Source organism: Rana temporaria, chromosome 2 (genome assembly GCF_905171775.1).
Source record: "Rana temporaria chromosome 2, aRanTem1.1, whole genome shotgun sequence".
Taxonomy (NCBI): Eukaryota; Metazoa; Chordata; class Amphibia; order Anura; family Ranidae; genus Rana; species Rana temporaria.
The window spans coordinates 271,438,743-271,465,995 of record NC_053490.1 but is presented as its reverse complement, the minus strand read 5'-3'; the positions used below and the strand labels follow the sequence as shown (position 1 = coordinate 271,465,995).

The 27,253-nt window shown below is 44.2% G+C and overlaps 1 protein-coding gene across 1 annotated transcript; it reads right to left on the bottom strand.

Annotated features, from left to right (window-relative positions):
- Nucleotides 1-2,157: 2,157 nt before the first annotated feature.
- Nucleotides 2,158-26,563, bottom strand: CAP1 (cyclase associated actin cytoskeleton regulatory protein 1). Its single transcript, XM_040336973.1, has 13 exons — nucleotides 26,456-26,563; nucleotides 23,313-23,421; nucleotides 23,119-23,219; nucleotides 19,806-19,883; nucleotides 18,873-19,016; nucleotides 18,691-18,776; nucleotides 18,160-18,265; nucleotides 17,885-18,074; nucleotides 10,894-11,084; nucleotides 6,109-6,232; nucleotides 4,995-5,077; nucleotides 4,045-4,188; nucleotides 2,158-2,899 (listed from the first exon to the last, which is right to left on the bottom strand). The coding sequence occupies exons 2-13, from the start codon at nucleotides 23,410-23,412 to the stop codon at nucleotides 2,816-2,818; spliced, it is 1,431 nt and encodes a 476-aa protein (XP_040192907.1). The 5' UTR covers nucleotides 23,413-23,421; nucleotides 26,456-26,563; the 3' UTR covers nucleotides 2,158-2,815.
- Nucleotides 26,564-27,253: the final 690 nt, after the last annotated feature.

Sequence of the window (27,253 nt, the reverse complement as noted above, 5' to 3'; positions counted from 1 at the left end):
GGAAGCTAAGATAGTGTCCTTATCCGTCCCGGCCTCAATGTGTTCTTGAATTTTTGAGAGCCAATGCTCCAAATTACGGGCCACTACCGTAACTGCCAATTCTGGCTTTAAGTTCCCAATTACGGACTCCCATGTTTTTTTCAATAGAGAGTCCGCCCTTTTGTCTATGGCATCTGTCAGATTGCCCATATCCTCAAATGCCAAGTCGGTTTTCTTGGAAACCGGTGAAAAGGCCGCATCTAATTTAGGCATTTTATTCCAAACGGAAGTGGGGTCTTCTGAGAAGGGAAATCTTCTTTTAAGGGACTGAGAAAAAAAGGGCTTCCTTTCAGGGTCTTGCCACTCCTTCTTAACAGTATCTACTAGAAGTTTGTGAACCGGGAAGACCCTTCCCTTGTGTTCCCCCAGACCCTTGTACATCTGGTCGTGGAGGCTAAGGGGCTTATTATCTGTGTGAATGCCTAGGGTCGTGTAAATAGCCCCTAGTAATTCCTCAACGTCGTCAAGAGACAATTTATACCTAGAAGACTTCTTGGGCTCACCGTCCTGGTCTTCTTCATCTGACTCTGCCTGGGAGTCGGAAGCAACATTCTAACAGAGTGTTGCACCTGAGAAGGGCCTGCAAAATCAACTGCTACTGCTGAGGGGTCAGGAGAAACAGGAGCAGGACCCTGATTGTCAGGATAGGTTGTAACCTGTGTGGGGTCCAAAGGGGGCTGCATTCTTTCAAACAACGATTTAAAAGAAGAAAACGTAGAAGCTAATTCTTTAACAGACGCTGCTAAACTATCTTCCTGTTCTGCATCCCTTTCCCTAACAAGAGAAAGTATGCAGTCTCTACATAGCACTTTAGACCAAGAGTCAGGAAGAGAGTCCCTACAGGAGGCACATTTTTTTCTTGAACTATGTGTCCTTCCCGTTTTCTCTAGGCTTTTCTGAAAAGTGAATTCAAAAAAAGTGATTTAAGCAAACATTTATATACAAAAGAGTGTCCCCCTTTTTCTTTTTTAAATAGAAAAAAAACAGCGGTTACAACCCTGGGGGAATCCCTAGACAGACACTACTGCTGGGTTCCCACTGTCTTCTTCCCCCTCCCCCCCCCCAACCACCAAGGGGCTTAGAGGGGAAAAAGACAAGGCCTAAGGTTTGGGATTCCCTCCCCAGGAAAAACCCTTACCTGAGGCTGGCTGGAGGAAGCGTCCTTGGTCGGGCCATGCTCCGGAGAAGTCGCCGACATGCTGCGGTGGTTGCGCTTGTCTACTCGTCCCGGCGAGTATCAGACTCCTCCAGCAGACGCGTGGGTCCCTATCAGCGCCGCGACCCGGAACCGGAAGTCGCGGGTCAAAGGGGAGCGTTTCCGGAGCGCTGCTGGAAATGACGTCACCCGCCATCGGCCCGCGATTTTTTGAGAGAGACGAATGCGGCCTGAGAAAGGAGGGCGCTCGGATCTGCCCCCCCACGCCTCGGTCCTGTGGACACGATAGGGACCCCCCGCAAGCCGGCTGCCGCGCTCGACACGGATTGGGGTGGCGTTTCGGCGGTAAGTCCTCGCCTGATTTTCCAGGAAGGCCTCTGCTCCCTTTGTATAGGAAAAAATGTATGTAGCCACAGTCCCCTGACTGCCCAGCTCTGGTTCCTCTGCAGTGTCTCCCCACCGGAGGAAACACTAAGAACTGAGGTCTGGCAAGGGGAGGAGAGAATTTGAAGGCTGTGCAGTGTTTCCTACAGGAAGGGGAGGAGCCTATCTCTCTATTGTGGCTGTCCTGAAAGACGGATAGGGAAAATTTATCCATTCTTTGTCCCATTTACATGTATCAAAAGTGAAAGTAAATCCCACATTTTTGGTCATCACCAGAAGAATAGGAGGGGGGAATATCCCAATGGGAACACTAGTTCTGTTGACTGGTGACAAACTTGGAGGGCTTGCCATTGACGTCCTGGCTATGGGGAGAGAAGTGAAAGCTCCCCAATGCGGCACAGATCTGAGGGGGATTTGGGGGGGGGGGTTATAGAGTGTTGTAACCCTCCCCTGCTTCATACAAAACAAGATGGAGATGAGATATTAAAAAAAAAAAAAATAAAAAAAAAAAAAGGTTTGTCCATGAACATGTTTTGCCATCGTTAAAGTTGAATATAAATGAAATAAGACAAATATTGTACATTTTACTTTGTATCTTTAATAAAATGCTTGATTTGTAAATGTGTATATTACACGGTCTGTGCAGGGACTGCTCCTTTTCCCTTATTATTGACGGAACAGAACCTGCCAACACATTGAAAATATTCAGTACACATTGGCATATTAGTTTGTGGATCAGTACATAAGTGATAGGCCAGGAAAAGTACTTTAGAGAAGGAAAATCATTGCATATTTCTGAAGATATTTAGGTATAAAAAAGTAAACCCTGGACATTCTGAAAAGGAATAGCCAATATTCAGTGGGAGGGAACTGTAATGGTCCCTGGGTGCTGAAAGGGGGTTAACAAAAATCCATTAAGAAAGTGCACATAACCTTTGGTCCAATTAACAGTTTACTGGTCATCCAGCCACTACCTAGAATGGTTTAGCAGACAGTCAGAACCCCACCCTTTGTATTGGCATGGGAGGGGTGGGACAGCAGATTAGCATAAGCAGCTCTCAGTGGACTTCTGGCACTAATTAGATGTGTTACAGTAGGACATTAATCAGCGTAAGGCTGCAAGGATCAGGTCTCTACCCTACAGCTAGAGTTATCCTCAAGAGAAGCAGCAGAGAGAACACAGAGGGCTGAGGAGGACATGGTGTCCAGCCCATGTCACAGCAAGCAAATGACCGACTATCCTGCAATTTCAGTGACTGTGGTAACCAACTTCTGTCCATTCCAGACAGTCTTAAATTGTTCTGGCACTGGAAATTCACTCTGCAAAAAATAAAATACATGTAGTTATTTCTTTGTACTGCAATTACTACATGAAGAGAAAAAACACGTTTAGTATGGGACAAACATAAGAAATCTTAAAAAAAAAAAAAAAAAAGCCATTAACAAGGCATAAATGGTTTGTGTTCCCCATGTAAGCAATGATATTCCTTGGATTAGGGTTGAAGTCAATGACACATGTGGCACAGATACCCCCCACCCCAACTACTGCGAGCGCCTTGCCAGTCACAGATGACACTATCTGGTCAATTTGGCATATGGCTTCGTGCCACCCACATACATTTTTTTAACAGAATGAGTATGGGTTTACTTTATCAAAAAAATAAAAAAAAACACACACTAGAGGTCAATCGATATGTTTTTTTTTCTCTGGCCGATATTTAGAAAAATCGGGGCGGCCGATATATGATGCCGATTTTTGAGGCCAATATTTTTAGGCCTTTTTTTTTTAGCAGGTGGCACTGGCAGGCAGCACTGGCAAGTGGCACTGGCAGATGGCACTGATTGGCAGGTACTAACAGGTGGCACTAGTTAGCACTGGCAAGTTGCACTGATGGGCAGGTGGCACTGGATGGCAATAGTTAGCACTGGCAGGTTTCACAGCCGATGCAACTGTGTGAAACTGCTCTCTGCAGCGCCGCATGAAACTGTATGGAGAGAGGGAGAAGCTCACAGATTCAGCGTGATGTCGGAGGTGGGCGGCCCCCAGCAGCTATCCAGCCAATGATCAGGCCTTCGAAGCGGGGCCACCTGTATCGGCCCGCCCAGATCCCATCGGCTGGTGTTGGATAGCTGGGTCCCGCCAACCCCAACATCCAACCTCACTGACCGCTCCCTCATCTCTCTTCATAACGTTCCCACTCCATAACCCCAAGTTCCTCCTCCCTCCCACAGGTGCAGCCAGTTTTAAATATCGGCCTAATCTGGATAATCGGACGATTTCTCCAAAATGACCAAATATCAGCCGCCGGCACACACACACACTATAAAAGTAATATATGACAAAAGTTCATTTTTAGAGGGAATAGGACAGAAACAGAATAAAATCTGCTAGAGGTACTAATGCTCTCCCATTTAATCAAAACTACATTTTGGCTTGAGAGGGGAACCAAAAGGTTTATACTTACATATTCTCCTCCGCTCCCTGGGACCAAAATATTCATCTCTGAAGATTTGGCGCTGATGATCTCACAATGAAGGCTAGCCTTGCTTAGGTACACATGGCAACCATCCGTCTTGTTGATCGAGATTGTTGGCACTTTACCCAGAACCTATAAGAAGAATAAACATAAATTGGGTATAATAAAGCCCTTACAGTAGTCTATAAAATAAAAAAACCTGAAAGGGACTTTGCATTTGCACAATAATAAAATAGTCAATCAGCCAATTCTCCTTTGAGTGGGAAACGCGCTTCTTTTTTCTGTTATCCCCAAACTGCGTTAGTATTAGCAGTTAAATATTTTTCACATATATTGTGAAATGTGTACCCTACAGCTAGAGTAATCCTCAAGAGATGTAAAAAAGGAAGCAGCTTCTAAAAAGGGGGCTCAGGCAGATGGTCTGTTGGGCTTAAAGTGGAAGTCTATGCAAAATCTAAAATCCCTGCATATATAGACACCAGGGATCTAACACTAACCTTTCTATCCCTGTAAAGAAACATACCTTTTTGGAAGCCGATCTGACCCAATCTCCAGCGCCAGAAGCTCTGCAGAGGATGGCTGTGAAATGAATAGGAAGTGATGTCGCCTATAGAGCTTCCGTTGTCCATCTCCTCTGCAGTGAAATCGGCTTCCAAAAAAAGCCATGTATACTCATCCTTTTCTTTAAAAGGTATAGTTCGTGTTAGATCCTGGTGTCTATAGATGCAGGGATTTTATATTTTGCATTGACTTCCACTTTAAGGGATCTTTACAAATGTAGAGGTTTGTTATGCACTATCCCTACAACCCAAATGCATGGACTACAAAATGGTTCATTCAGAATGGTTGTAATGCTTTATGAAACAACTTCCATGGCCCACAGATTTGCTTTCTCAGTATTTATAAAAATAATTCGCACCACACACAAACATTCTCACCTGCACTTTAACATCACGTGAGTTGATTACGTCGACAATTCCCACAGCATCTTCAAACACCAAGCCAAGCTTCTTGCAGTTATCTATTCAGAAAAAAAAAAAAAAAAAAAAAAAAACATGAAGTGTGGCACCATCACTCAAAATAAAATGGGGTGCTAATGCACCAAAACAAAAAAAAATAAACTCCTGCACCATTTTTTTTAAAGCACATGGCAATGCAGAGAACATGCGTATCTGGGATTGTTGTGCACTGCAGGAGTGCTTTTGGGTACAATTAAATGTGCATTGAAATGCACAGTCCAGTAAGGTAGGTTGAATTATGACAAGCATACCGCTGTGAATTAACCATCTAAAAAAACTAAGCTGAGGCAAGAGGTCTGCCTATTTTTTGTGCTGCTGGGACCCACCACAATTTTCTCCTTAAAAAGTGGTGTTCCGCCCCCCCAAAAAAAAAAAAAAAAAAAAAAAAAAAAAAAAAAGAGTTTAAAACCCAGCAGCTACACATGCAGCTGCTGGCTTTTAAAAAGGACACTTACCTGTCCTGAGACCAGCGATGTCAGCACCCGCAGCTGTTGGGTGCTGCCGCCGCCATTGCAGGTAAGGGTACCTGTAGTGTAGCATTTTCGCTCCACGCTGGGAATCCTACTGCGTATGCGCGAGGCCCGCTCCTTTCTCCTACTGGCCCGGGGAGGGAGCCCCAGCCGTGGCATCAAAATCCACGGTTGAGGCTCCCGGAAGTGTGAAAGGATATCCGTCAAAGACAGGTATCCTGTCCCCCCTCAAAAGGTGTATATTGTGGCACCGGAATGGGGGGGGGGGGGATTAGAGGAGTGGAAGTTTTACTTTAGGGTGGAACTCTGCTTTAACTGGCAGCAACATTACAGCACATGCAAACTAATTAATTGGTGCTTTGCCAAGCAGAACTTTTCCAAAATGTTGTTCTGTGCCAAGTCTGTCATTCAGAAAGTTCTAGCGTGACCGCCAAGAAAAACTTGATTGCTGCCACCAACTCTGGAATCTGGCAGTGTTTCACACAAAAGTTACCAAATATGGTTATACACTTACTACAGAAATCCAAAATTTGTTTCAAAACTTTTGACTTCTCAGTACTTACCTACAGTGATGGAATTGATCTTGCCCTTTATTTGCAGGGTGCTGTTTACACACTTGTAGATGTAAACCACTTGTTTCAGTTCAGTGTCATCGATTACCAGGTTGGAGGCATTCTCCTGATATTCCTGTTCAAATAAACCTAAAAACGTCAGCTCTGAAGGTACATGTCAGGCTTTACATTTTTTTCTATCTACAATATATACCCTGCAACTTCCACCCCCACGATAAAAAAAATGGGATTTAAAGTATTTTTCTGACATAGAATTGAAAAGAGGAATTATGTACTCCCCATAAAATACAAATTTTTGTACCAACTATAAAAGCCCTTTATTGTAATCCATTGAGGCACATAGCAAGTCTCATGTTTGGGTTATACTGCCACCTACAGGAAGATTGGACACTGGGAAATTAAAAAAAAAGAAATAAAAATGTTTAATGTCCCATAGGTGCTCCACCTGTGGCCCTCCAGCTGTTGCGAAACTACAAGTCCCATCATGCCTCTGCCTTTGGGAGTCATGCTTGTACCCCGTCAGCCTTGCAAAGCCTCATGGTTATTGTAGTTCCGCAACAGCTGGAGGGCCACAGGTTGAGCACCCATGTCCTAGAAGGTCTTGCACTTTCAGATTCTCCAAAAGCAGTCCAGAAAGAGGGGCGAGTAACACATAAGAAAAAAAAAAAAAACACCCCAGTGAAGTCTGCCTCCATCTCAAACAACGATTTGAAGGCTTATGCCCAAAGCAGATCTCAGATAAAGCTGCAACAGCCACCTGGTAAAAAAAAACTTACATAACATGTTAACAGAAGACCACATGCCGACATTGAAAGGAAATATCCGTTTGTGAACTAGAGCCCAACAGAGGGACACAAGAACAATGTTTGAGGTAAAAGGCAGAAACTACTACAAGAAAGAAGTCCCAGGCCTCAACACCAGTTTATCCCTTTGCAAGGCGAGTGTCTGAGCTGGCTGGATTTGAAAAAGGTAAATGCTACAAAGGAATACCGTTTTGTGGGTCAGAGTAGAGAGTAATGTCTCTAATGGGTTTAAACAGCAGTTTCTGAAGTGAAGAAACCTAGATTATGACCCTAGAGCCACAGGGTAACAAGCAGGAAGTTACAGTACCTTGAAAAAGTATTCATCCCCATGAAAATGTTCCACATTGTCATGTTACAGCCAAAAACTTAGATTTTAATGGGATTTTATGTGATAGACCAACACAAAGTGGCACATAATTGTGAGGAAAAAAAAAGTTTTCCATTTTTTTTTTTTTTTTTTTACAAAATATGTGAAGAGTGTGGCGTGCATTTGTATTCAGCCCCCTTTACTCTGATACCTCCAACTAAAAATCTAGAGGAACCAATTGTCTTCAGAAGTCACCTAATTAGTAAATAGAGTCCACTTATGTGTAATTTAATCTCAGTATAAATACAGCTGTTCCGTGAAGCCCTCAGAGGTTTGTTAGAGTACCTTAGTGAACAAACAGCATAATGAAGACAGGTCAGGGATAAAGTTGTGAATATCTAAGGTCTTCCAGATGGCCCCAATCAAGTAGTCAACATCCTCCAGAGAGCATAAATTAGAAAGCCCTAGAGACTTTAACCCTGTCCATTTCACTAGAATATGGCTGAAGATGACTGGGATCCATTAATGTCCCAGAAACATTTCACAAAACCTTTCCTAATGCTGGGGTTGGGAGTACCAAAAGAGGTTAAGTGGAGGATCGCATGTCTGCCAAGAGAGATCTGAAAGATTGGGATGTGGATGCCAACTTCTCCTTAATAGAAAGTAGGTTACTACAGCAGATGCCCCTTTAAGCACTTATATGCAAGACTGGCATAGAGGTTTAAGGCCAGGTGCCTCACAACTTTAAACCACAAATAAAAAAAAATAAAACACTGGCGCTAAAGACAGTAGTATAAATAAGAATAATAGATAGTAAATAGTTCAGGAGGTTACCAATATCTCCTAGGAGAGTGTAGTGTAAATGAGAGAGTCCAGAGCCGAAGGAAAAAAAAAAAAAAAAAAGTGTTGGAGCACAAAAAACAGCGCTTATGGCTCTCAAACATATATAAACAAAATTCCAGAGATTGTAAAAATAAGTCAATTTATTGGTTGCAATAACATATAATGGGTCCAATCATGAGTGAATAATTGTCCAAATAGTGAATGCAGATAAAATTAGATAATCAGCAATGGTAGTGTCCGAGATCCAGGGAGCACAATGGGTTAAGGCTTCAGGACTCAGAGAGCAGCTCCTATGATGAAAGGAATACACAGTACCTTAAGGCTTCTGTTACCTAGCTGTTAGCAATCCATGGTGAAGGGGAGGGAGATGGAACCCTCAAACGCAGGCAGCGCTGGCCGGGACTGTAGCGTGGCTTAGGGATTCTGTTCCTTAGCTGTCAGCAGTCGATGGTGAAGGGGAGGGTAAGGGAACCCTCAAACACAGGCAGCGCCGGCCGAGACTGTAGCGCGGCTGGGATAGGAATGCGTTTCAAAGTGGACTTTGAAAAAGCGACCAGGCCGCGAAACGCGTTGTCAAGGCACCCCCCTAATCTATTTTAGATCTTACATCATGATCCGGTCCATGAGGATTTTATCAAGCATTTTTTATTGACCCCCTTTTTATGTCAGCTTATGTATACCAAGGACTAAGAATTGGGTGATCATTTACATTCTTTTCCACCAGAGTGCAGCAATACACCTATGCTCCAAGTGCAGGCATCTCACCTACAGCACTGTCCATCCATAGCGCTGCCTGTTCCCTCAGACGGTAGCTAGCGTCGCAGACGTGTGACGTCATCCCCCTCAAAGGAACGAAGACGGCGCGCGTGTGTGCGTCTTTTCCTATCCCAGCCGCGCTGCAGTCTCGGCCAGCGCTGCCTGTGTTGGAGGGTTCCCTCACCCTCCCCTTCACCATCGACTGCCGACAGCCAAGGAACAAAAGCCCTAAGCCGCGCTACAGTCCCGGCCAGCGCTGCCTGCGTTTGAGGGTTCCATCTCCCTCCCCTTCACCATCAATTGCTGACAGCTAGGTAACAGAAGCCTTAAGGTACTGTGTATTCCTTTCATCATAGGAGCTGCTCTCTGAGTCCTGAAACCTTAACCCATTGTGCTCCCTGGATCTCAGACACTACCATTGCTGATTGTACATTACTGTTTATCTAATTTTATCTGCATTCACTATTTGGACAATTATTCACTCATGATTGGACCCATTATATGTTATTGCAACCAATAAATGGACTTATTTTTACACTCTCTGGTATATAGTTTATATGTTTGAGAGCCATGAGCGCTGGTTTTAGTGCTTTTATTTATTTTTTTTTTAAAACACAAATGGCACACCTTTTTGGGGTATATCCTACAAGATTTTTCTGGTGCTTTGGCCTAAATTAAACCAGAAAGGCTGCAGACAGAGAGCTCAACAGTGTCCTGCCACAATAAGCCAAAAACCAAGAGGCTCCAGTGATAGAAGCAGGCTACATGAAAACAACCTAGGGGAAAAAAAAGCCACACAGCTTGAAGGTGCAATAACCCCATGCTTGCTTGTGCCGACACCCGCCAGAGCTCATGTCTGTAGCGAAGAGTCCACCCTGCAGCACATCTTCACAGCCATTACTGGAAAGGATCACTAGGAAGACACCAGCAGGCCTTGTGCAGAGGACAGTGCTTACACAGCATCAACTTCGGGAGGGGGGGGGGGGGGGGACCTGGGGCATTGGAAGGACCTCCTTTTAACATTGGACCCAGCAACCCATGTCCTGTCCTGGTGTGGAGGAGTCTATTTATATCACATATGTGATGAAGACAACTGAGGAAAATAAGAGTTAGTCTTTTTCACAGCAGAGCTGAAGAGAAGGTGTCCATTTTCAATAGGGCACTAGCATAGTAGTAGAAGTAGGGGCTATCCTGGGCTAAAATTTGTTTGCCAGTGTCTGAACCTCCTGTAGCAGCAATAGAATCCAAACATGAAAGAATTTCTCTGTCTCTCAACTGCCGAGAAACAAAAAACACAACCTGTTTACATAAGAAATAGACTGCAGCATCAATGCACACAGACTCTGCTGTCAGCTTAAAGGGGTTGTAAAGGAAAAAAAAAAACCCTAAATAGCTTCCTTTACCTTAGTGCAGTTCTCCTTCACTTACCTCATCCTTCCATTTTGTTTTTAAATGTCCTCATTTCTTCTGAGAAACCCTCACTCCCTGTTCTTCTGTCTGTAACTCCACACAGTAATGCAAGGCTTTCTCCCTGGTGTGGAGAAAGCCTCTTGAGGGGGCGAGCAGGAGGGTCAGGACGCTCTCTACTTTGCAGAGAAAGGAGCTGTGTGTTAGTGGGCGTCCCGACACTCCTGCTCGCCCCCTCCCCCCTCAAAAGGCTTTCTCCACACCAGGAAGAAAGCTGCACATTACTGTGTGTAGTTACAGACAGAAGAACAGGAAGTGAGGATTTCTCAGAAGAAATAAGGACATTTAAAAGCAAAATCGAAGGATGAGGTAAGTGAAGGAGGACTGCACTAAGGTATAGAACGCCATTTAGGGGAAATTTTTGTTTTACCTTTACAACCCTTTTAAATTTCAGCACAGTATAGCACACAGGTACATACCGAGAGGTTTGCATACTCAGTATCTACAGCAGGTGCCAAAAGGGTCTTCCACCTTTTTAATTCCCTCAAGCCCAGGTCAACAAATTCACAATCAGACTGATACTTTAAAAATAGACATCAGCTACATAACCATCCCTCCATTTTATCAGTTATTCATAATAAGTAAAAGCATTTTACGCACCACTCTCCATTTCTTGCCTTCTAGCTCCAACAAGGCAGGCTCTTTCTTAGGAGTCGGTTTAGCTGCAGGGGATGCAACATGTGATGGTTTCGGGCTTGTGAATGGTTTAGGTCCACTTCTGACTGGACCAGACGGAGCTTTCAGTGTAGGATTTTTATGAGTTTTCATATCATCAGGTACATGCTTCAGGCCTAAATAATAAAAGCACAAACAATTAGGGCTGGTTACAAAAATCCCTTATACATACAGATGCAGGATGAAGATCTGCTTTGGCTTCTGTCTCGCCACACTTAAAGGGAAGCAGTTGAAAAAACCTTTGAGATTTCAAACATAAAGGTACCCAAGCTTATACAGTCGACTAGAAAAAAAGCATAACCCCTGTCCTGCTGTTTTCCTGAGATTCCTAGAGGAGCCTTAACACCTTATTGCAGAACCCTTTGCCAGATAAAACAGTAGTAAAAGGTGCCATCATTGCTGACCTTATATTAGAACACAGATTTGCCTGGTGATCAGATACAAAAGCTTTAGCGTTCGGTCACTGACCTGCAACAAATATACATATCAGGAGTTCTGACTAGGGGGGGGGGGGGGGGGGTACGAGTGATTATTGGAAAGTCTGATATTCAAATTTGTCGGTAATAGTCAGACCTCCTCCCCTTCCCCGCGCAGCTCTCGCTGCAATCTGGGGGCGGGCAGCAGAGACGACATCTCTCGCTGTCCACCTTGCATCACAGCTATTCCGCCCCTACAGCAGGGCTGCAAAAGCTGCTCTTGACAGAGCTGCAGCCACGGGCTAGCAGAGATAGTTGTGTCATCTCTCACCACCCACATGTGGAAGTTTACCCGCTTGGACACCGCTGAGGAGAGGCTGCCAGGAGTAGTGTAAGCAGCGACAAGTGGCATCCGGGGTGACAGTGATGTACAGCACCGGTTATCCATCAGCCAAAAAATAAAAAAATAAAAATAAAAAAAAAGTGGAAGAAAAATCGGTACAGCCCTGAAAAAAAGATATCGGTTGACCCCTAATTCTGACTTTCATTTTCTGCTTGCTTGTTCCAGGTCAGAGACTCATACTAAAGCCAGACAGCGAAGCCACTCACAGAGCTTAAGAAGTAAGCAGCCTCCATATTTCTTTAAGTCGGGGTTCGGCAACCCAATCGCGGGCCACCTGTCGACTGCCTGCTAGTGACAGGTAGAGCGCAAACAGGTTCCTGCGCTGCCGACCCGCGCCTTCTTGGCGTCCGGCTTTAAGCTTTCCTCCCAACCACCTCCGCCACATCTTTATGTCAGTTTCTCTCTCCCCTCCCACCTCCAACCTTCTCGGCCACTGTTAACAATGAATATCGGCGACTGGGAGGAAGCACAGCTCAGGACTGAGGGAAATGGGAGGAGCCGGCTAAATTAACTTTAAGTTAAACAGCTGTCAATTGGTTGCTAGAACACAGGGTGGTGCCAAGCAACAAATCACCAGCTTGCCAATATGAAAATTGACTCTACCAGCTCCCGCCCTCTGTCCAGAACTGGGCTGCCTCCCTCGGAGGGAAGGGGTGCCAGAGGTTACTACTATATGGGGAGTAGTAGAAGACTTGTGTGCATTGATGAAGAGAGCAGAGAACACTTATGGGCAGGGTCACCCCCATAGCAGGGTCCCCCACCCCCCCCAAATGCTGCATTCTGAGTTCAATGCACTGGTGTAGGGCTGCAACTAATGATTATTTTCATAAAATCGATTCGTTGGCCGATTATTGTTTCGATTAAATGGGTTAATAACCTTTAGAAATAAAAAAAAAAAAAAAAGAAAAGAAGAATTTTGCTGCGATTTGCATTTTTTACATTTTTGGGGGCCAATTTGTTGTTGGGCAGATTAAAAAAAACACACAAATTGCCAGAAAAATGCATTACATGCTTTTCTGTAGCTTCTCCGTTGAAGTATATTCAACCAAAAAAACTAAATAGTACCGTTTTGCTTTAAAAAAAAAAAAAAAAAAAGTCCTTGCCCTTTCCAAATACGCATCAGCTGAAAAAAACATGCATGTGAACGTATCCCATAGGAAACCATGTAAATGAACTGTAGTGTGTTTCTGCAAAAAACACCAGAAAACAGAGGTGTGACCCAGGCCTGAGATGTTTAGTAACATAATGGGGTTAAAAAACAAAACAAAAAAAACCCATTCGTACAAAAAGAGCAAATAATCGCTACTGTACGGGGTTAATTTTTTACTGTGTGACAGTGAAAGTTATATTTACAGTAGCGATTTGCTCTTTGTGCTATAAAGGGCTAATTTTATTTTTTAACCCCATTATGTTACTAGCCGATTAATCGATTATGAAATTAAATCGATTACCATTTTCATAATCGATTAATTGTGTCGGCCCTACACTGGTGAACCCTGAATAAACGTACTCCTAAACCCTTGCAGCGGCCCAATGAGCTTTGGCTTCATTAGTAGTGTTCAAGTAGATCTCCATCTCTCAAAAGGTTGCCTACCCCTGCTCCAAGCGCTTGCTTAATTCAAATTAAATCATGCAGTTCTTGCTTTTGCACAAAGGCAGGTTTCTATTCATTATTGCTCCCGCTTTCATGCAAGAGCTCTCTAGCAATCGCTAGATAGCAGCTTTAAAATCTCAGAATGAGAATCAATGACAAGGTAGTCAGTTCCAACAATATGTCTGGATGCAAGTACATCATTCCTTTCCTGACTGGCTGCAATCATTAAAAAATTATTATGCCAGCCAATAAGGAAAGGAGGGGTGAAAAGAGAAAATTAAAGAGCTTATAACAGCCTTTGTGTGCAAGAACTGTTAAATAGGACATCAAGAGGAATGCACTGGGTCCCTTTAAGCTAGGTCAAAAGATATTGCGAAACTGGATATTAAAAAAAAAAAAAAAAAAAAACTCCCAACTGCTTAACGTCGTCAGCCATATGCCAGCTACACAGTTTAATTTACATACAACATTCCTTATACAGTACGAGACAAACCGTGCTTATCAAAAAGCACACAAGACCTTTTGTTTTCTAATGCACAACCAGAAGGCGACATTAAAATGCAATGAATAAATTGGAGAATCGCCTCGTAGGTTTAAGTTACTCGTAAGAAAGAAGTGTCAGACATTCATGTTCCTGAAGGAAGGTTGCCTGAGGGAAGGGGTGCTAAAGGGTAAGGTTTTATCCAGCCATCGTTAAGCAATATACAAGTGTGGTGGCACGTGTGAGCCATTGCCTTTAGATTTATCGATTAAGGCTTGGTTCAGCGGATTTTAATGGAAAAATGAAAGGCAAATAACAAAAATGCAGTATGCATGTACAGTATTTAATTAAATCTCATTTTATTCATAAAAAGAAAAGGAAGAGACATAAAGACAGATAACGTCTCAAACATTACATACAGTGAAAACAATTACATCAACAGTAAGCAACGTGTTTGACATAACAAAATCATGTCTAAGATACGTGAGAAAAGTGAACGAGAGCATGTGTACGCGGACCACTACAAGGCCGTTCAATTAAACAATCCCCAGATATATAAAATGAACATTAATTGCATCCACCAACCTCACATTAGTGAGGGGGGTCAGTGTTGCGCCGCATACGGCATATTAGGGGAGATAATGCATGAATCTGCAAGTAAAATAAGACATGGGGTCACATAACGAATCAGGAACAATAAGCGGGTCGAGGCCATGATACGTTAGCTCAATAAATTCCTAAGGAAGTATTTAGAGATCAAGAAAAGGAGAAGCATGGGCAGACAAAGAGGGGGGTAGAGAGACAGGGGACAAGAGTGAAGGGACAAGAATCACTCCATCATGGCGTCAGGGTCACATCATCCAGGCCACCCTCGGCCCAAGAGATAAACTCAGAAGAGTATCGGAACATGGACCATGAAGTCCAGGTGAGAGAAAACTGTTCGCTTTTACCACCCTCTTCCGCCAACAGGCGCTCAAGGTCCCTTATGCGGTCCACTTCAACAGCCCAATCCCCCAGGGAAGGTATGGTTGCCGATCTCCAATGACGGGGGATCACCACTCTGGCCGCCGCCAGGAAGTGTCGTAGTACATTGTTTTTGATGGATTTGAACGTGCCAGGAAGTATAGATAAGAGAGCCATCTCAGGGGAAGGGTAAATAGAGGTCGCCATCAGTTTGCGGTATAATTTGAAAATCCGCTGCCAGAATCCCTGCACAGGAGGGCATTCCCACCAGATGTGGAGCATGGTTCCCCGGGATCTAAGACACCGCCAGCAGGTAGCCGGCACTGCCGAATTGAAATGGTGGATAGTTGTTGGGCATCTGTACCATCTCGTTAGCAACTTGAACCCCTTCTCCTGGGTCTTCGTGGCCAAGGATAGCTTGTGCGTCAGGATAAAACACTTCTTCCAGTCTATAAGAGAAATAGGGTGACGAAGGTCCGTCTCCCAGGCCACTGTAAACGGCGGGGGGTCAGGGGAGAAGATACTGAGCAACATGGAGTAGAGTTGAGATACCACATGTGTTGGAGGTTCCGCCTGCAGAAGCAGCGCCTCAAACCCCGTCGGTTCAGCAAGGATGTCCGGAATGGATGGGAGTGTGAATGTAAGAAGTAATCTGTTGCCTCTGAAGCCACCGCATGGGGTGACGGGAGGTCGGATCGGTCGGGGTATCAGTCCCCAGGGTGGGGTCTGCTCGAAGGACCTGACATGGCCGGCGAAAAGGCTGGGGTCCCAAAGAAGGGAGTCATAGGTCCCATGTGGTTCGACAAGCCCCTTCTGGATCGCAAGCGATCCCAAATCTGGATCGTTTGAAGGGTAAGGTCGCCTAAAGGGCCCGAACCCCCCCCCCCCCCCCCTGAAACGTAGGTGAGGTCCATGGGAGAGCGGAGAGTTCAACTGGGTTCATGTGGCTTTCCAACTGAACCCAGAGTTTGGTTGAAGAGTGATGGAACCAGTCTAGTATACGAGTGAGCACCGCAGCCTTATGGTACAAGGAGGCATCTGGGGCTCCAGCTCCCCCCCCTAACCTTTGGAAGAGATGTTTCATATCGTATTCTGGGACAGGCAGCTTTCCAAATGAATTTGGAGAACATCCAGCGCAGCTTCTTGAAGTACGAATTAGGTATATGAATAGGAATGGTTTGGAACAAATATAGGAACCTAGGGAGAACATCCATTTTCAGGGCATTCACTCTACCTAGCCATGAGAGCCGTTTGGACGCATAAGTGATTAAATCTGCTTGGGTCCTAAGAAGTAGGGGGGTAAAGTTCAGGGAAAAGAGTTGGGATGGATCCGCCGGGATTTGAATTCCGAGGTACCCGATGGAGGTAGAGCCAGTCCTGAAGAAAAAAGTAGTTGATAGTCTCCGTAGGTCTGACTTGGACAAAGATACGTTAAGGATTTCGGATTTAGTGTAGTTTACCTTGAAATTGCTTACCGCTTCAAATTTCTGAAACTCCTGCGCATGTACAGTATTTAAATAAATAAAAAAATTATGTTCTGCTTACCTGCTCTGTTCAATGCTATTGCAGAGGGACACATACCTCTTCTTTAGTTGTCCCCCACCAACGCAAACTGTGCCTCCTTCTGGGTGCTCCCTCAGCAAACTGTATGCTGAGGTGGCACCAGTCTGTGTGCACTACCGTGCAAGGTTGTAAGTATCCATACAGAACGCTAGCAAGCAAAAACCCTTGCTCCCTCTCAGAAGTTTTACTTCGCCCAGAAGAGAGGAAAGCGCTGGAGCAGTGAGAAGTGTCAGGTAAGTGTTCCGAGGTGGGGGGGGGGGGGGGGGTTACAGTTAGTGGGGCGTTTTGTACCTTAATGCAGAGAATGCACTAAGGTAAAAACGTTTAGAGTTTGTATCCGGTGTAAACATCCTTACTAAGGGTTTTAGGTGAGATTTATATTAAAACTTATTTTATACTATATGTATATTAGTTTTTCACAAAAGAATATTTTATATGGAGACTGGCATAAGCTGCAACCATATTTTTTTTTATGGAAAAAACACAAAATAGAGCCATGGAATAATGCATGAGCTACAGAGCTCTGTAAGCAGATGATAGAGAGCATAACATAAGCTTAGAACGCTACCCGATGGCTAAAAAAGGCAATATATACACTATATTTTTTAGATAGGACTACTGGTAAGCTAGTGTTGGTATGGAAAGGAGTACCAGAGTCTAAAACAGGTAGGTCAATTTAGTAGTTCAGCCAAGGGCAAGTGCGTCTGGCTCACAAATCGAGGCTGCACAACAGGAGCCCTGTTTATGGATGTACTGCTGAGCAGCATGTGAGGGGCACATACTAGGCTTTTGACCACACTTGTAGGGGCGTTTACGGTCAAGAAGTCTGAGCGAGAAAGGTGTGAGAAACCCACAATGAGTTGTGCCAGGGTTGTTAATTAGGAGACCTGATGATGACAGACACTGGCAGGAGGGTTACAGAGTTTGCTGAATATAATTCTGTATGGGATAACACACACACACACACACATTCCATTTATCACTACATGCAGTCTGGTGCAGAGAAGCCTTTGTTGAACTGCTATAGAACATTTAACACCAAATCTCTGCTATATATATATATATATATAAAAAAATAATAATTATAGTACAATGTGCGTCCAAGTCCCTGTTTACACCAATGTGATTTCTCCTGCACCTGCTCTTCAATGCACAACAATACAAAGCACATTCGTCTTTATGGTAGTCAGATTTTTCAGAAGGTGCAGGTTATTTTGTGGCAGGGTAGTGTTTTTTGGCCCCATAGACTTTAATGGGAGTGCATGAAAAATGCAGGTACATGTGGTGCGTTTTTGTATTGAACAACCAGTCTCCTAACAAAGAAAAAAAAAAAAAAAAAACACACACACACGCTCAAAACTTGTCCGACTTTGCAGAAGTCAGCTGAAATTCAAGCTGTATATGGTCACCTTAATAATGGAAGCTTCCACTCAAGACTTCACAGGTATTTTGGTTTGTGAAAGATTCCTGCAAATAACCATGTTTAAATGTCTTACCTTTAGTGATATCCGCTCCCTGATTGAGTTGTGCAAACAGTTGGGATCGACTAATGGAGTCATCACTTGGAGCAGATGAAGGGGCTGGAGGTGGTGGGGGAGGAGGTGGTCCGCCAGGGGGAGGTGGTGGCCCAGCTCTAGGGGGAGCGGGAACACTTGGTGCAAGTGAAGCACCACCAGCCTTTGGTCCCTATGAGAACAATGTACCAATGTTACTAGAGTACAAGCGAGGGGAGGGGGCAGATTGTGTGGTGGACAAGTAAAATGTGACTTACCGTTTTTCGCCAACTTAGGCCTGTTGTATGATGCTCCTTAATATAAGCCTGTAACTGAGTCCAAATGTTTAAGTAGGCACGAACCCAGTCTACATGTTTCTTATCTCTGCCAAGAAAAACAAAACACACGATTAGATAAAATTATTATGGTTTTACTTATCCCCTGCAAAGTAACCCCAAAAAGATGTTTTACGTAGCAATATACAAGGACACACAAGCATCAATTGCACCAACACCAATTTGGAAAGAATATACAAACAGGCAACAGTTTCAATTTCTGAAAATCTGGCAGGTGTCATCAATACTGCATGTTTATCATCCCACATCTCTGCTGTAATCCATACTAAACAGTACAGATCATGTCCTGCCCTCATTAAACACTCTGAACTAAGAAACGTCAATAGGTTACATACACATAAAAGCTAGGGATAGCCTTTCACTTATGAAGCAGCAAATCCTGCTTGCATTTCATTGCAGAAATCATACTTTGTATTTAAAAATGTCCACATTATTGCAACTTTGATAACTTACACATCCTTGTATTCCTTCAACACTCTGTTGGTGTAAAACATAGCTGCATCAGTCATTTCCTTCACAAATGGTCCAGGTTTGGGAGCCTATGCAGAGAACAGAAAGACCCAGGTATGAACATAAAAGAAAAAAAAAAAAAAAGTGTCAAGTCAAATAATAAGCTACCTACAGAGGCCACTTACCACGGCTACCCATCCAAGGGCAGACACACTTTCACTGATAGCAGAGAGATGATTAAATTGTTTGCTACCTCGATTCTTCTCTTTAAAGTCCTGAACAGCCTGAATCTGACTGGAGAGTGGAGCGAGTAGAGTAGCAAGATCCTTCTAAAAGGGGTAGGAACAGAAATAAATGCAACATCAGTTTTTATAAATTTATTTAAATGACAGCACAAATGTATTAACCACTAGAGGTCCGCACTATAGCTGAATAACGGCTACAGCGCGGACCCCAATAGGCGCGCGCTGTGATCATCGAGTCACTGAGACACAGACAGCTGATCACGTGATGTAAACAATGCTTGGTCGGCTTTTTTTTCCTCTTTGCGCTGTCAGCGCGAGGAGAAAAAAAAAAAAACCCCAAAAAAAAAACACACACGATCACCGGCTCCTGCATAGGGGACATCTGTCCCCAGTGGAAGAGGCACATCAGCCTCATTAGTGCACACCAGTGTCACCTGTCAATGCTCACCAGTGGTGCCAGTCAGTGCCTCATCAATGCTGCATATCAGTCTCACCTACCAGTGCCCATCACTGCCACCTATTGACAATTTACGTGCCCACCAGTGCAGCCTCATCAGCTTACAGCAATGATGAAAAATTACCCGTTTGCAAAATTTTATAACAAAAACGGTTTTGTATTTTTTTTTATTCAGGCTTTTATTTTATAACAAAAAATAAAAACATCAGAGGTGATCAAATACCACCAAAAGAACGCTCCACTTGTGGGGGAAAAAAATATAAAAATGTAATTTGGGTACAGTGTTGTATGACCACGCAATTGTCAAAGAGAGAGCGCTGAAAGCTGAAAATTGATCTGGGCAGGAGGGTTTAAGTGCCCAGTATGCAAGTGGTTAAAATAAAATTTACAGAAAGATAATTTTATGAAATGCTTACCTCATCTGGCTGCTGAAATTGTGACGCCTTTACCAAAACTTCACGCTGCAAATTAACGGCAGCATTTACAAGCTCTGCCTGAAATAAAAGGAGAAAAGAATAAGATTTCAGTTTAGTCACAACATAAGACTATTCTTTATGTCCTGCTGAAAAGAACCCCTCCAGCTTTTCATTTGACAACCACTGTAATGGGACAGGAAAAGAGGGGAGAAAAATTCTTTCCACTATACATAACACAAAAGATTTGGGTACAGTTTAACTGTAAAGGGCATCTAGAGTTGTATTGAATACATTTTGATTGTTACACTCAACAGCCATTTTTCCACACTGGGGTATCGGATTTTATCTCAGCAGGTATTCTAGAAAAAGGGCCTGAAAATCTGTATATGTGAAATACCCGCATGTGGAAAAAAAAATAAAAAATACAAAATGTAAAAGCAGCATCATCAATTACATTTAAGTTAGGTAAACGTTCAATGTGTATGCATTAGAACACACCAATATCAAGCTGATGCCAATTCCTTCTTTTAATACAGTCAATACCACGATTTACTAGTTGTCAAGCAACCCCCAAGGATATAAGCTTGCAAAAAATCTATGGGTCGTACAATGTAAATGGGTTTTCCGTTACCGAGTAGACCAGTGCACATACAATACTGCACATGGAAGCATGCCAAAAATGCTTATAGGGTAATTGCACTTTTAGGGCACTTATCTTTCAGCCCCACCTCCTCCCCCATCTCCCACTGTGAACAATCGCTTAATGGCATACAATTACCCAAACGCAGGGCCCATTTGAAAATTCTGACCTTCCCTTGAGCATAGTCATACAAGTGCAAAAATGGAACATACCACAAACATAAAACCGACTGTATATAACACACACACACACACACACACACACACACACACACACACAGTAGAACTATAGGCATAATTTTTTTTTTTTTTTTTAAGAAACATGCATCCATAGCTTTTTTTTGGCAACAAAGTTAATCCTGCCAGTTAGTGTCTACCTACGACAGTGTCAATCAAGGTGGGGAAAACACATGCTGCCCAAAAATATACATGAAGGGTGTTAAAGCAGAATGCATCTGAGCACCAAACACTAAAAATGCCATTTCATTTTTAATATTCAAAGCAAACTCATCCATGTCTCCATGCTTAATTTTGTTGAGAAATCACTTTAAAGAAAAACCCTAGCATTTCTAGCGGCGGCCTTGAGTAAATGCAGATGATTCATGTAACATTTCCAGGAATCCATCTACCTTTAGCTCAGGCATACAGGCAGCTTAGCACGAAAAAGTACCCCCTCCTGATGAAAAAATATGCCCATGAAGACTCCTGGGATGCATGATAATTTGGCCTAGCCCAAAAACCCAATTGTAAAAAAAAAACAAAAAAAGTTTGGGGTTAAACTTTTTTTAAACAGTGTAAAGTTTAAGGAATATACATTCCCGTTTATTTGCAAATGCCATTAACAGAGCGGGTGGCTTGGCCGCACCCAACACTTGATTGGCTCCCGCTGCTTCGAGTTATAAACCATAAAAACTAGGATTTTTCCTCTCTCATCTTCATCTCTACCATCTTTTTTTTCTGTCGACTTCCCCTTTTCACTTTCCTCCTGCAGATAACTACACTTATGCAGCCATATGATCCCCATCTCTTAAAACTCACCCTTTGAGCCTGTGACCCGCCAATGGTTAATTATGTCCATGACTCTTCTTGTGATGCTTCTTTACATGTATCCTCCAATGCATTATGCCTACTAGCTAGTTTACAAACACCACATCTTCTTACTTTGAGGTCCTTTTTTTGCTTATGGTTGTCTGCACGCCTTTAACTTGACAAACCAAAAAGCAGTGACGATCCCTATGTGGTATTGCCAATATTCTCCTTTGTACAGTCTACTCTTATTTGTCTACAACACCTGCTGAATGCTGGTTGTAAACATGAGCCTTTTTCAATAAAAACATTGTAAAAAATAATTCAAATAAAATTTGGTAATTGTTGATTGAGAGAGAGTTTAGTTCTAGTTTACGTCCGCAGAATGGCACGGACAGGCAGAAGGACGTATATATACGTCCTTGCCTTCTAGCGGGTGGGGGGGGGTCCGATCAGGACCCCCTCCGCTGCGTGCGGGTTCCCTCGGGGAGCGATGCGGGACGACGGCGCGGCTATTCGTTTATAGCCGCTCCGTCGCGATCGCTCCCCGGAGCTGAAGCACGGGGAGAGCCGTATGTAAACACGGCTTCCCCGTGCTTCACTGTGGCGGCGTATCGATAGAGTGATCCCTTTTATAAGGGATACTCGATCGATGACGTCAGTCCTACAGCCACACCCCCCTACAGTTGTAAACACACACTAAGTGAACACTAACCCCTACAGCGCCCCCTGTGGTTAACTCCCAAACGGCAACTGTCATTTTCACAATAAACAATGCAATTTAAATGCATTTTTTGCTGTGAAAATGACAATGGTCCCAAAAATGTGTCAAAATTGTCTGCCATAATGTCGCAGTCACGGAAAAAAAAAAAAATATCGCTGATCGCCGCCAATAGTAGTAAAAAAATAAATAATTAATAAAAATGCAATAAAACTATCCCCTATTTTGTAAACGCTATAAAATTTGCGCAAACCAATAAACGCTTATTGCGATTTTTTTTTACCAAAAATAGGTAGAAGAAGAATACGTATCGGCCTAAACTGAGGGAAAAAAAAATATTTCATATATGTTTTTGGGGGATATTTATTATAGCAAAAAAGTAAAAAATATTGCATTTTTTTCAAAATTGTCGCTCTATTTTTATTTATAGCGCAAAAAATAAAAACCGCAGAGGTGATCAAATACCACCAAAAGAAAGCTCTATTTGTGGGGAAAAAAGGACGCCAATTTTGTTTGGGAGCCACGTCGCACGACCGCGCAATTGTCTGTTAAAGCGACGCAGTGCCGAATCGCAAAACCTGGCCTGGGCATTTAGCTGCAAAATGGTCCGGGGCTTAAGTGGTTAATATAACGCAGTCTAGAATATGTTGTACTAGAAAACTGGATGGTTCTTGATTTTAGAGGGGAAGCAGGCATGACTTCTCTACAGAAACACATGAACCTGGTAAATACTAAAACCAAAGTTCACTTTTGTACTTGGGACCCAGTTTTACAACTTATTTAAAAACACTCCATAAAAAGGTTTACAAACCGAAAACAAAATAAAATACAGCCAACTTTTAAAAAAATTGTCACATTTGTATAGCAGTGATATTTATACAGAGTAGTCAAGCATTACAGTACAATAAAAAAAACAAAAAAACTCACTTGCTTCTGAACATCGCCGCCAATCTCCTTGCTGAGTTTCAAAAAGTCTCCAACAGATGCATTGAGGAGCGAGTCATAGGCCTGAACAAATTGTGCCACCTCTAACAAAAAGAAGTTACAGAAAGTATTATAAAGTGTTCACTAAGCAAATACAGTGCTGATAAAATGCAAAATATACACAGGACTATGGTTACCTGCAGGGCTTGAGCCGCCACAGCCTGCACCTCCTGCAAGAAGCTCCAGCTTCCCCACTGCCTTTTCAAGGCGAACAACTAAATTCTGCATGTCCGCCATATTTTACTCCTATGAGAAAAGCACAGGAGTGGATATAAAAGTTATTGCAATCAACAAGGATTAAAGTAGATATTTCTATTCTAAAATACAGACTAGAAGGGAGACAAAAAGTATTACACTGCTGCAGTCTATCTGCTCGGAATGTGAGAAGGAGGAAGTGTGATCTCCCTACTGCTATTCAACCTTTATCACTGGTACAGGAAGTACCTAAACATGTCTGTGCAGATACCTCCACATTCCAAGAATGCACAAACCACCTACTGCTCATGTTATCTAAATAAAACGCAGCCCGTTATTGAGTTCCATATAATCTGTCTGCAACTGCTTATCGACAATATGTCACAGGGTCCAACATGGTTAGGAAAGTGTCTAGTCGCTGCTGGATCCCCCTGACACATGATGTAGAGCAGTCACGCAAGACTCCTTCCTCTTGCCTAAACAGGAACACGTGTTTAGGGAGGAAACTGAACCAGAAAACAGCAAGAGGCAGCGTTCAGCTGGCCATGGATGGATTGAAATGCAGTCAGTCCAGCATGGGGCAATTCAATTTTCGATCAATCTATAGCCTGTTTGAGAACAATTTACTGATGGACTGCTCACGAATGGGCTTGCTGAGAAACTTTAGACTTTGATTCGTGCATCCACTTACCTGCTCCGGCGTTCCAGCGGCGCGCCGGCCGGGGCTCCGCTCCTCTCCCCCCCTCCCCGGCTGGCGTCTTCATTGTCACTGTGGGCACCCGGCCGTGACAGCTTTCGGCTTCACGGCCGGGCACCCACTGCGCATGCGCGACCGGTACTGCGCATGCGCGAGCGGCCCGGCGCTGCGCTGTTTGTTTGGACAGGCGATCGCTTAGGACCTGTCAAGTGTCCTAGGCGATCGCCTACAGGGAGGTGCTGCCAGAAGGCGATTAAGCTTAATCGCCTTTGCAGCCCCTCGGCGGAAGGAGGAAGTGGGACAGGAAGTCCCTGTCTCCTGAAGCCCCCACTCCCCCCCCCCAAAAAAAATTACATGCCAAATGTGGCATGTAAGGGGGTGAGGAGTGGGATAAGCAGAAGTCCCATTTTGGGTGGAACTCCGCTTTAAGGTGACCATACACTATACAATCCAATCTCCTTGAGATTTACCAAAACTATGAAATGGGTGTACATACCTAAACTATTAAATCAGGGGGGGCATGCACTACATCAGGGGTGTCAAACTCCATTTGCTTGTGGGCCACATCAGCATTACGGTTGCCCTCAAAGGGACAGTTGTATCAGCACACTACATCAGATGTCAAGAGCCCCCCACCATCAGAAGTCGAGCATCCCCCCCACTATCTCTTACATCAGTGCACCCCCTTGCCTTGTGCTGCTGCCAGGAGGGCTAGACAGAGGTGTAGGATCTGGTGGGAGTAGTCCTGTCTTTTCTGCTGCTGAGGGCGACATTAAAGTGGAGGTTCACCCAAAATCTTAATTTTTAACATTAGATTGATGCTCATTTTGTCAAGGGGAATCGGGTGTTTTTTTTTAAATCGAAGCAGTACCATTTTAGAGAGAGATCTTCTCCGCCGCTTCCGGGTATGGGCTGCGGGACTGGGTGTTCCTATTTGATTGACAGGCTTCCGACAGTCGCATACATCGCGTCACGATTTTCCGAAAGTAGCCGAACGTCGTTGCGCAGGCGCCGTATAGAGCCGCACCGACGTTCAGCTTCTTTCGGCTACTCGTGACGCGATGTATGTGACCGTAGGAATGCCCAGTCCCGGAAGCGGCGGAGAAGATCTATCTCTAAAATGGTAAGTACTGCTTCGATTTAAAAAAAAAAAACACCCGATTCCCCTTGACAAAATGAGCCTCAATCTAATGTTAAAAATTGTTTTTCGGGTGAACTCCTGCTTTAAATGACTTGGGACGGATTCGGCCCATAGGCCTTGTGTTTGACACCTGTGCACTACATAGTTGATCGATCAAAAGGAGGTTGCAAAGTGAATAGGGATCCATACACTAGAAAAATACTTTAGCTTTGAGTAAATGCTGCCAGGCTGAAAGATCAGCGAAGATCTTCATTTATCAGATCATGGTATAGGTGGTAGCAGCAAGTCATGTTGAACTGAACTAGTTTTGCAATCTTGAAGATGTTTTCCCCAACTAATCCAAGCAGATTCCTGAGTAGTAAAGAGCTTGGGTTAGGCTGAACCCTGAAGGCAGCTGTCAGTGCCAAGCCATTAAGCTACAGGCCAGAATATGGCCATATTAGGGTAATGATGTCACAAGAAGGGATGAGCGTGGGTTTTGTCCAAACATGGGTTCAGCCCAAACCTGGAAATAAACAGTCACTCCTGCCCAATCAACTGTGTACATGCAACTGTGGGAAAGGTCTTAGCCACGGTTGGTTGGGCGAGAGTGACAGCTTATTTTGGGGGTTCGGGCTAAAGCCATGTTCAGACCCAACCCAAGCTCATACCTAATCGCAAGCATAACTGTCCCTTTGTGTAGATTGTAGCTGCAGGGCGGGGAGTGCCCTGCCTACAACTCATTGTCCCAGAACTGGCCAGGGGACAAACCCAAGCTGATCCCTATTGCTGGGTTATAATACACATCAGAACAGGAGGGGGAGGGGGGCTGTCACATTTCCATACAATCATATCTGCCTGGACACATCACCATTGTAAATGATGGAGGAGACCGAGTTCCCAAGTGGATACAAATGGTGTGTCTAAGTTGTGAAGATTACAGAATAAGTTGAGCTGACTACTATTAGTAAGATCTGTCAGCGTGGAGTTGTCACTCCGTGCTGGGCACCAAGCAGAGGACAACACATAAAACAGGTGACAGTCAGGATACACTGCTCTGCGAACAAGTGAGTACACCCTGCGCGTGTCATACCCACATCTACTGATGTCTAACACTCAGCAGCACCAACGTCAGTGTCTGTAAAAGGGCACAGTGACAGTATGCACAGGTGACAAGTGCCCAACATAGCCCCTGGCACACTTTACACTCACACTATACATTCACCGGCAATAAGCACCGACTGACACTCCTACCCCGCCCTACTCACCTCCGCTGCTGCTCACTCTCTGCCCCACTTCCGGCAGACTCCTCCCAGCATTCGCCGCGGGAAATCACTTCCGCGTAATAATAAATGGGCGTGGCCGAAGCTGGGCGCTCTTCTTTTGATTCGCTCTAGCATTTATACCCTCCTCTCAGATAACGTGACGCCGCGACCTCAGCGGCTCGGTAATGTCCATGTTGTGTCCTGGCAAACCCGCTTAGTAGCTGTAGCGGGCGCTGTGTGCTGGGAAAACAGATATAGCTGAAGAGGGTTCATTCTGCAGCTCTGCTTCTGACAGACTAGAAGTCAGCGGCTCGCTGCTGCCCGTGGTCGCTTCAGAAATAGAAGGCATGTTAGCCAAACTAAATATGGCGGTAACCCTCGCCTTATCATTGGTTGCTGTGCAGAAGTTGAATCGAGCCGTGACGTGCGCGCACAATAACGTCACCAGCGCTCTCACCTTTCAGACTCTTACCAAAGATGGTCACAGAACGGGCAGAGAGGGAGGGGCGGGGAGAGCTGAGCGGGGGGCGGGGCTATGAGGACATGATCAGTCACAGGTGTGGGTAGGTGACGTGGCTGGATGGGGGACGGCGCCCGTTATGCTCCGTTATAGTTACACGTAGAGCGGGTATAGAAGAAGATAGCAACGACAACAGCGGGGCGTGGACGTTCCCAGTGGAACTATGGATTCACATTCCAATACAAAAAGATACTTTGTAGAAAACTGGCGATGTCACCTCATGTTTGCATTTTAAAGTGTCACTAAAGGCAAAACTTCCTTTTTTTTCATTAACCCTGTAG

Bases quoted from the DNA above. Each gene is read 5' to 3' on its own strand.
- CAP1 (XM_040336973.1), bottom strand. From the start codon at position 23,412: ATGGCGGACATGCAGAATTTAGTTGTTCGCCTTGAAAAGGCAGTGGGG. The intron at 18,266-18,690 runs GTAAGTTATCAA...TTTTCTTGGCAG, and splicing joins TTGAAGGAATACAAGGATGT to AGATAAGAAACATGTAGACT. The intron at 18,075-18,159 runs GTAAGTCACATT...TTGTTCTCATAG, and splicing joins GCCTAAGTTGGCGAAAAACG to GGACCAAAGGCTGGTGGTGC.